Source organism: Aethalodelphis obliquidens, unplaced genomic scaffold (assembly GCF_003676395.1).
Source record: "Aethalodelphis obliquidens isolate GAN/ISIS:26980383/991018 unplaced genomic scaffold, ASM367639v1 scaffold6, whole genome shotgun sequence".
NCBI classification, from domain to species: Eukaryota; Metazoa; Chordata; class Mammalia; order Artiodactyla; family Delphinidae; genus Aethalodelphis; species Aethalodelphis obliquidens.
Window position 1 is genome coordinate 38,290,742 of NW_020837950.1, and position 9,225 is coordinate 38,299,966.

A 9,225-nucleotide genomic window follows, 5' to 3' on the forward strand; every position below is an offset into this window, starting at 1 on the left:
GAATCCGTGCGGGATGGCAGTAGGGACCAAGTGACATCCAAGAATGAACTTCAACGCATGGGGGTCTGCTGATTATTGGGCAGGAGGCCTGGGAAGTCCAGGATACTCACTCCAGATTCTCTGGAGGGTCTGGACCCTGTAAGTAGCCCTCGGGGCATCCTGTACCCGCCTGCCTGCCTGTGGCTCCTCTACCCATCTGGCTTAGCGCTAACCATGCTGTTTCCCGCCCTATTGTATGCTCCTTGAGGGGTGTCGTCCTTACACTCTCCGGGACCCGACAGGGAGTCTAGCCCATAACAGGGCCCTAACCAATACGGATCTTTAAGTCAATAAATGTCCTCTTGGATTTAGCTGCCCTGTTTTCACACCTTTGTCATGAAATGGGTTGTCACTGGTAGGTTGCCGTGACAGGCAGATTTTGCATAAATCCTCCTCTACCACTTACTGGCCCCGTGGCCGTGGGTAAGTTACCTTACTCTTGGCTCCCTCCTCTGTAAACGGGGTGTCTACCGCTAGGATTGTGAGGATGAAATGGGATTATTTATGTGTTTTGGTAGAGTTTCAGGAGTTGGACGCAACAACAACGTTTGTCTGATTGAAGCTAAAAAAGACGTTGTTGAAAAAATAGTGAGCGGCTCGCAAGATTGGTGGGAGGACTGGCGAGCCAGGCCTGAAACTCTGCACCCAGATCCCAGAGCTGGTCCTGGGGGGGTGTCCTGTGGCCATCACTGCCGCTCCCGCACAGCTAGCAAAGGACACTGCCGCCGCTGCTGCCCCAAACCCAATCCTCCTGGCAGGCCCTTGCTGCCAAAGAGTTCTCAGTCCCGCTTCTTGGCCTCCCGCGCTTCATGCGAAGCCAGGCCTCTGATTGGCCAAACCTTAGTCACATGACCACTCCCTAGCTGCAGGGGATGCCGGGAAGAGCATGTGTCTGACAATTTCAGCCTCTAGCGATGAGCAGGCTCTGTTTCCCGCAGGGCTCAGAAAAGGAAGCAAGTTCTCCCAAATTAGAAGGGGGCTTCTGATGCTGGGCAGCCAGAAGGATGACAGATGGCCACTGGAGTACTTGAAAACTAAGGTTCAATGTTCATGTCCAGGCACTGACAGGGAGCACAGTAGCCACTCAGAGAAGCTGGGCGTGGCAACTTGATGAGGGTCCCCGATGGTGGGCTGTTATGGGAGCCCCAGGGAGAGGGATGATGGCTTGGGCTGGGTTCAGTGATGAAAGAAGTGAGAAGTATTTTGAAGGTAAGGCAGTGTATTAATTTGCAAGGGAGGCCAAAACAAAGTATCGCAGACTTGGGGGCTTAAACACCAGGAATTTATTCTCTCACGGTCCTGGAGTCTAGAAGTCCAAGATCGAGGTTTCAGCAGGGTCAGTTCCTTCTAAGACCTGTGAAAGAAGGACTGTTCCAGGCCTCTCTCCTTGGCTTGTAGATGGCCATCTTCTCCTTGTGTCTCTTCACATCTTCTTCCCTCTTTGCACGTCTCTGTGTCCAAACGTATCATTTTTATAAGTACATTTTAACTTGATTACCTCTGTAAGACCCTATCTCCAAACAGGTCACCTTCTGAGGTGCTGGAGGCTAGGACTTCAACATATGAATTGTTGGGGGTGATACAATTCAACCCATAACAGACAGAGATGAGTCCAGATGGCTTAGCTGAGGGGTGTGGATCAAGGGCCAGAGTTAAGGATGAAGTTATGACTTTTAGCTGAGCAATTGGAGAACGGTGTGCTATTTAATAGGTGAGGAGGAGAAGATAAAGAAATGGAATTCGGGACCAGAGATCCAGTTCATGGTTCCCATCCCACTCTCCAACGACTGGCTTAGTAGTTGGCCTGTGCCCCAACCAGGGTGGACAAGATTTAAAGAGAGGTTTACTAGAGGCTTCTGGGAAAGTTCTTCTTAGCATCAAGAGGTCTCTGAGAGGTCAGGAGTACTCTCTCTAGTCAAACATGAATGGGAAAGCATGTGGTCAAAACTGCTACTAGGAGTCATCCTATCATTATGAGTGGGTGCAGCCTTAGGATAAGGTCAAAACTATGGTTAGCAGACGGAAGCAAAAGGAAGCACCTGGATTCTTTACCACATCACGGAGCCACCAGACAAATAGTCCTAATGAATGTCCATGTTGCTTAGCTGTTTCAAGTTGGGTATCCTGTTTCTCGCAGCCAAGAGCATCCTTAAGTTATGCGATGCATTACCAGCTCCAGTGGACTAGAGCTCTGAGATCCGGGCTTTGGTTTACGTCTGTGTGCAGCGCAGTTCCCAGTACTCAGCACAGGTTTGTTGAATGAATCAATGGGCGACGGCGGATCAGAGTGTCTTGTGTATTAACACATGGAAACTTCATCATCATTGGGAAAAGCTCTAGTTGTTGATAATATATCCTATCCTCACTCCATACTATAAGCAAGGTAGTTACGGGATCAGAAGGAGAGAGAAAATGGGAGGAGAATAGTATCTCACAGGGAGAAGGTGCTACCCCTCACTTCTTCATCTCCTGTCATCCGCCCATTTGCTTAAACCAAACACCTGGTAGTCTGCTGCGTTCCTCCTTTGCCATCACCAACACCCTCTCTCCCCAGACTTGAAGCCAATCACTCAGTTAGTCCCGTCCATTCTACATTCAAAACATACTTCAGGGCTTCCCTGGTGGCGCAGTGGTTGAGAGTCCGCCTGCCGATGCAATGGACACGAGTTCGTGCCCTGGTCCGGGAAGATCCCACATGCCGCGGAGCGGCTGGGCCCGTGAGCCTGCGCCTCTGGAGCCTGTGCTCCGCAACGGGAGAGGTCACAACAGTGAGAGGCCCGCGTACCGCAAAAGAAAAGAACATACTTCAAATTCATCCCCTTCTTTCATCTCCATCACTTGGTCCAGGCCACCATGACATTAGATGACTGCAAAGCCCCCCAACAGGGTGCCGGCTTCCTCTCTAGCCCCCCCTTTAATCCACTTGGCACTCTGAAGCCAGACGGGCTTCCTGAAAATAAAAGCCATGCTATGTCCTCCCCTTGCTTAAAACCCTACAATAGTTTCCCACTGCATCCCCTCCCCCAAAATCTAAATAACAAGCAAACTTATTACCAGGACCTTATGGTCCCACATAACCTGTCCTTTCCAGCCCCTTCAACTCCATGCAGCCCCTTCCTTCCTTTACTGTCCCACTTCACCCCCACTGGCCTCTTCTCTGTTCACGGACACCCCAAGCTTTCCTCAGCCGCTTTGGTACATGCTTTTCCCTCTGCCCAGAACACTTCCACCCTTTAAACAAAGTTTTTAAATGGTGAAACATATTATCCTTAAAGAATATAGAAAATGCACACACACACACACACACACACACACAGTTTAAAGAATGATTATAAACCTAGCACCTATGTAAGAAGAAGAGTAAAAGATAGAGAATAGAAGGTCCTGCAAATGCCCCTCTCCAATCATTTCTTCCACCGTCACCCAGAGGTGACCACTGACCTGACATTTGAAATAATTGCCTGCTTCTCTCTGTAGTTTATAATCTCTGTATAATTCCCCCAAATCCTTTTAATTTTGCATACTTTTGAAGGTTAGGTATGGAATCACACTGTATGCATTCTTTTGTTTCTGGCTTCTTTCACTCAATCTTATTTTTTGTGAGACTTTATTTTGCATGTTTGCACGTAGCTATAATTCATTCATGCTTGTGGCTGTAGTGTTTCATATTATAACCATTCCACAATCTGTTTATCTCTTCTGCTGTCAGTGGGCATCTGGATTGTTTTCTGTGTGGGATTGTTATAAGCAATGCTACCGTGGATGTTTGGATAGATGTATCCTAGGGCAGATGGGAAAGAGGAGGGTTTGTTTGGTTTTTTTCCAGTTATGAGAGTGCCAGTTTTTTTTGTTTTTTTTTTTTATCATTTTTTAAAGCATAGTTAATTTACTATGTTGTCCTAGTGTCAGGTGTATAGCAAAATGATTCAGTTATGCATACATACATATATATATATATATATATATATATATATTCTTCTTCAGATTCTTTTCCATTATAGGTTATTACAAGACACTGAGTATAGTTCCCTGTGCTATACAGTAGGTCCTTGTTGTTTATCTATTTTATATATAGTATTGTGTAAATGTTAATCCCAAACTCCTAATTTATCTCTCCCACTCTCTCCAATATCCCCTTCGGTAACTAAGTGGAATTTTCTAGAAATGGATTTGCTGGGTTGTAGGTTAGGATCATTTTCAACTTTACTAGATAACGCCAAACTGTTTTCCAAGATGACTGTACAAATTAAACTCCCACCATCAATGTACGAAAGTACACACTGCTGGTCAGTACTTACTCTTACCAGACCTGTTAACCGACCTGGGGATTGTGTGAGCTCCACATAAGTACTGGGCACTGCTCCAGGTTCTCATATGACCTTCACAACAGCCCTGAGACATCAGTGTCATCTTTCCCATCTTGCAGATGAAGAAGCCAAGGTCCAGCATTGGTTTAAATCATTAGCAAATCATGGTGCTGGGATTCAGGCCCAGGTCTGTGTGACCGGACCCTATGCTTCTTCTGCCACGTCATACTCCATGCATACTTATAGGAGAAGTCTGTGGGTCCTTGTTGGGTAGCTATGGGTAACTATGAGCATCTTGAGCATGGAACTCTCTTGGGGAGTGTAGTGCTGTGACCTCAGTCTTTGGTGCACATCAGAATCACTCAGTCCCATCCCAAACCCACTGAATCAGAATTGACAGCAGTGGGGGTCTAATAAGTGTGAAGTGGGCATCTCATTGTGGTTGTAATTTGCTTTTCCCTTTTCACTAATGATGTTGAGCATCATGTCATTAGCTTCCTGGTCATTTGAATTTTTTTCTGGAGTCTGTTCAAGTTTTTCACTCATTTCTGATTGGGTTGTCTTCTTATTGACTTATTAGAACTCTTTACATATTGTGACTACAATTCCTTTGTAGTTATATGGGTTGCAAATATGTTAGCTTAGTCTGTGGCTTGTCTTTTCATTTTTCATGATGTTTTCTAAAGAGCACAGCACTTTAATTTTGGTGAAATCCAAATGAGCATTTTGTTTTTCTTTTATGGTTAGGGTTTTTGTGTGTCTTGAATCTTTACCCATCTAGGTGGTAAATATTTTCTCTTACGTTAAGTACGTACATTTTAAACACATTTCTGAGGTGATTCTGCTGTGCGGTTCCCTTAAGTTCAGAGTCAGATCTGAGTTTGACTCCCAGATTTGCCACTTAGCTGAGCAAGTCACCTTGTCTCTCTGAGCCTCAGTTTCCCTATCTGCAAAAGGATGTAAATATAGGGCCCATCCACAAAATGTGTTAGAAGGATTCAATGAAATAAAGCTCAGAGAGAGCTTAGCAAAGGGCCTGGCATGAAGACAATGTTCCATAAAAGCTGTTCTGTTTATAAACTGGCTGGCTTCAAGGACAGCAGAATGGGACGGAGGAATAACTTGGTTTGTTGTTTGTTTTCAGTACATCAAGACCTTTTACAATGAGTCGTGGGAGAGAAGGCATGGACATCGGATAGACCTGGATACTCTGACTCTGCTCTGGTCTGTGACCGTGTCCATATTCGCCATTGGTGGACTTGTGGGGACGTTCCTGGTGAAGTTGATCGGAAAGGTTCTTGGGAGGTCAGTGGGGGCCATCTCTGTTTGGGGATCCCTTCTGTAATGTTCATAAATATGTCTGTATCAGAGTCAGGATCCCAGCAGGCAACAGAGTTCCATTCAGTCCAACTGGAGAAGTTTTAACGCCGGAAGGGCAAGGAGCGGAAGTAGGGTACCGGAGGCCAAGGAGAGGTGAATCCATGGGTGATGGGCTGACAGGCAGCCGCTGAGATTGTAGAGGCACCAGGCTGTGTCAGAACCCTACTGTCCAAACAGGGAGGAGCTAGGAAGAAATACCCTGGCTCCTTTCTCCTCCTGCCCTCCAGTCTGCTGCTGGTACCTCTCATTGGTCAAACCCAAGTGGAAGTCTGAAAACTCAGGAGTCTTGTTGGTGCGGTTCAGGAGGACCTGCTCCCAGGGCACAGAGCAGAGCGGGGAGAGAGGGGAGGGATCCATTTACAGGAGCAAATGGAGAAGGGTCAGCACAGTGTCTTAGAGATTGTTCCACATAAGTACCGATAGAACTGCTTTTTAAAAATCAGTTGCTTAGAGAGTCTTCCGTTGTATGACTGGATGATAACTTATTTAACCAGTTCCGTACTGAGAGACATTCAGGTGGTTTCAAATCCTTTCCATTACAAACAGGGCTGCAGTGAGTATCAATTTCGTGTTGAAATTCCCAATCCTCACCCCCTCTACTCAGATCCAATTTACCTCTGAGCTTCTTTCCTCATTTATTTTTTATGTGAGGCCTTCTCTCGTATAAGATTGAGTTATCAATAAATTCCCCCAAAACATTTTCTCTACATCCTTTCTCATAGCAACTTCCTGGGGGACGTTGAGGTGTTAATGGAAAGAGTAGTCTCTAGAGCAACCGTGTATGAACTTGAATCATGAGTCTTCTACATCCTGGCTGTGTGGGCTTGGCCAAGTCATTTAATGTATTTGAACCTCAGTTCCGTCATCTATAGAATGGAGTCAGTAGTTGCTACCCTGCGGGGGATGCTATAAGGGCTAAAGAAAATTAATGGAGGGGGAATGGTCCATTAGCAGTAGCTCAATAAAGAGAAGCTATTATTATCTACCATATTATTTACTCATCATCACCTTGACACGCATACACAGTAGGGGCTCCACAGATCTCCATATTGCACTGACCTGAATTAGCAAAGAGATTCATCAGACCCCAGGAAATCCCCCCCGGCCCTGGGGCTTCAAAAACAGCGTTAATAATGGTGCTGCCCACTCCTTTACACTCGGCCTCACATCCCCAAATTAGAACCGATGATGTTCAGAGCAGCCTTTCCATAGGCTGGGGCAGGAGGCCGTCTGAAAACATGTGATGCTCATAAAGGCCTGTGGTACCCCAGTGAGGTAGAGGAGGTGCCGACATTCTCTGTGTCCCCAGGGGCGCTTCCAGGGCAGTAGCTAATGAGAACTCAGTACACAGGAGGTACAACGGTCGTGGAGTAGAGTCAGGGCTGCCGTTTTCTGAGGTCCCCCAATGTTTCAGGCACTCACACACACCCTCTTGTTTAATTCATTCGACTCCGTGGGGTCTATCGATGGAGAATGGGAACTGAGCAAGGTCAGAGCATCTGGCCAAACTCAGCCAGTTCACACAGTGCCTGAGCTCAGGTAGGACCCAACACACGTCGGCCACGCACCATGATCTTTCCACTTGCCAAGGAGATCATAGTGTCCTGCTGGCACTGGTCTTGGAACATCCTTGACTATTTGACAACAGATAAGTGACCAGCTGGCGCCCAGACTGGCACCACTGGCCAGGGTCTCCAAGGCACTGTCGCTAAGCCTGTGGCCCCAAGTCCTCTTGCCTGTTCCAGTAGATGGAATGACCCCTGGCCCCAGACACTATTGCCTGTGTCACATTTCTACCTTATATCTGGCCGTGGGCACTTATGCCCCAAGCCTGCCCCAGAAGATAGCTCTGAAGCCAAGCAGCTGGTACAGGAAAAGGAACACTGGAATCGGATGTCGTGGACCAGCAAGTCCTGACTCCCCAACTTGCCAAGTGTGTGACATGGGACTTTGCCACCTCTCACCTCTCAGCCAGCGCTTTTCCTGCGTGTGAAATGAAGGTGATCAAGGTGGCTTTACCATCCTCAATAACACGGCGGCAAAACAAAACAGAGGGAAAGCAAAAGAGAAAATGTATTTGAAAAGTACTAAATTTCTAAGTGATGGAGGAGTCCTAGGATGCAGACAGAGATTGATCAAAGGGCTTTGGTTGTCATACCCCGAGCAGCTGCCAGTTCCTTTTTTCATCATTATAAGTATAAAAGTTGAATTGAGTCTCAGCTTGAATAGTAACTCGGTAGGGGAGAAAAGGAGCAAAAATTAAAGAAGTTGGCTACCATGTATTCACCTCCAGCTATAGACCAGTCCTTGACATATGGTACATCATTTACTTCTTACAACTCTCTGTATTATTGTAAACCAGAGGCCCTGAGAGGCCCAGCAACTTGCCCATGGTGACAAAGAATGGGGTTGACCTGATTCAGACACAGGTCTGTTAGACCACAAGGCTGCACTCTTTCCATGATGTGATGTGGATGGAAACTGCATCCCGATGCCTCGTTTTTTGTCTCTGATGGTGGCTGTCCCAGAGGAAGAGGAGGCTGGCTCAATGTCTAAGGCTAGGATGGGATCCAAAGAAAGGGGCCCAGATGGGTGACTTGGAGGGAAGTTTGGGTGGAGCTGGGCGTCCTTGGAGTCAGGTGGTCCTGGTCACCAGCAGGTCCGGCAATGGGACTGATCCTGGCTGAGGCATATGGCTCATCTGTGATTTAGGAGAGGAATGAGGACAGGGGAGCATAAGGGACCTGAAACCGTCTCTGGAGCTGAGCCACCCCTGTTACATGGTCTCAGGGATGCAGGTTCCTTGTCTCCTGGAGTCTCTAGCTTGGAAAATTTGAGCCAAAAAGAATTCTGATTGAGTCCCTGCCCCACATTTGGGGTCATCTATCCTCTGCTTACCCGGCTTTGGTGACAGAACCCTCCTCCCTTGTGAGACTGGACGGTGACCATGTGGGTGCACAGACCCTGGCTACAGGCCCGGCTGTAGACCTGGGCTCTGATGCTCACAGCTCGTGGGGCCCTGGATGAGTTCCTTGAACTCTCTGGGCTTCACTTAGTTCACAGTAAAGTGAACATAAAGTCATAGCCACGTTGGAGGATGGTAGTGAACGTTAAATGGGATGACGGACGTAGAGCATTCATCTCAGCCACTGACGTAGAGCCGGCATCCAACTTAGGTTCACTAGCATCTTCATCATGCCATCGTCCTCATCATCAGTGCTTCCTGAGAGGCGTCGGTCCATCACCTGACAGAGCTGATGATGCAAATGTCCCTTCAGATGCACTCACATTGGCCTCTTTCACATATCATTGGATCTAGGTCTTCCCTCCAGAGTGGAGCAGAGAAAATACGTGGGAACCCATAGGGAAACTCACACGGACTTTGAAATCAGATCCTCAGTCAGATTCTCCAGCAAGCCATGGTTTGTCCCTTCTTCTTTTTTTTTTTTTAGAAAATTTTTATTGGAGTATAATTTCTTTACAATGGTGTGTTAGTTTC

At 47.1% G+C, this 9,225-nt stretch overlaps 1 protein-coding gene across 1 annotated transcript in view; it reads left to right on the top strand.

Annotated features, from left to right (window-relative positions):
- The window catches only part of SLC2A9 (solute carrier family 2 member 9), a 122,797-nt gene that overhangs the window by 16,076 nt on the left and 97,496 nt on the right, over window positions 1-9,225 (top strand). Inside the window, exon 3 of the mRNA XM_027104038.1 lies at window positions 5,491-5,651. Coding sequence (XP_026959839.1) covers window positions 5,491-5,651 — 161 coding nt within the window. The remainder of the gene's footprint in view (window positions 1-5,490; window positions 5,652-9,225) is intronic.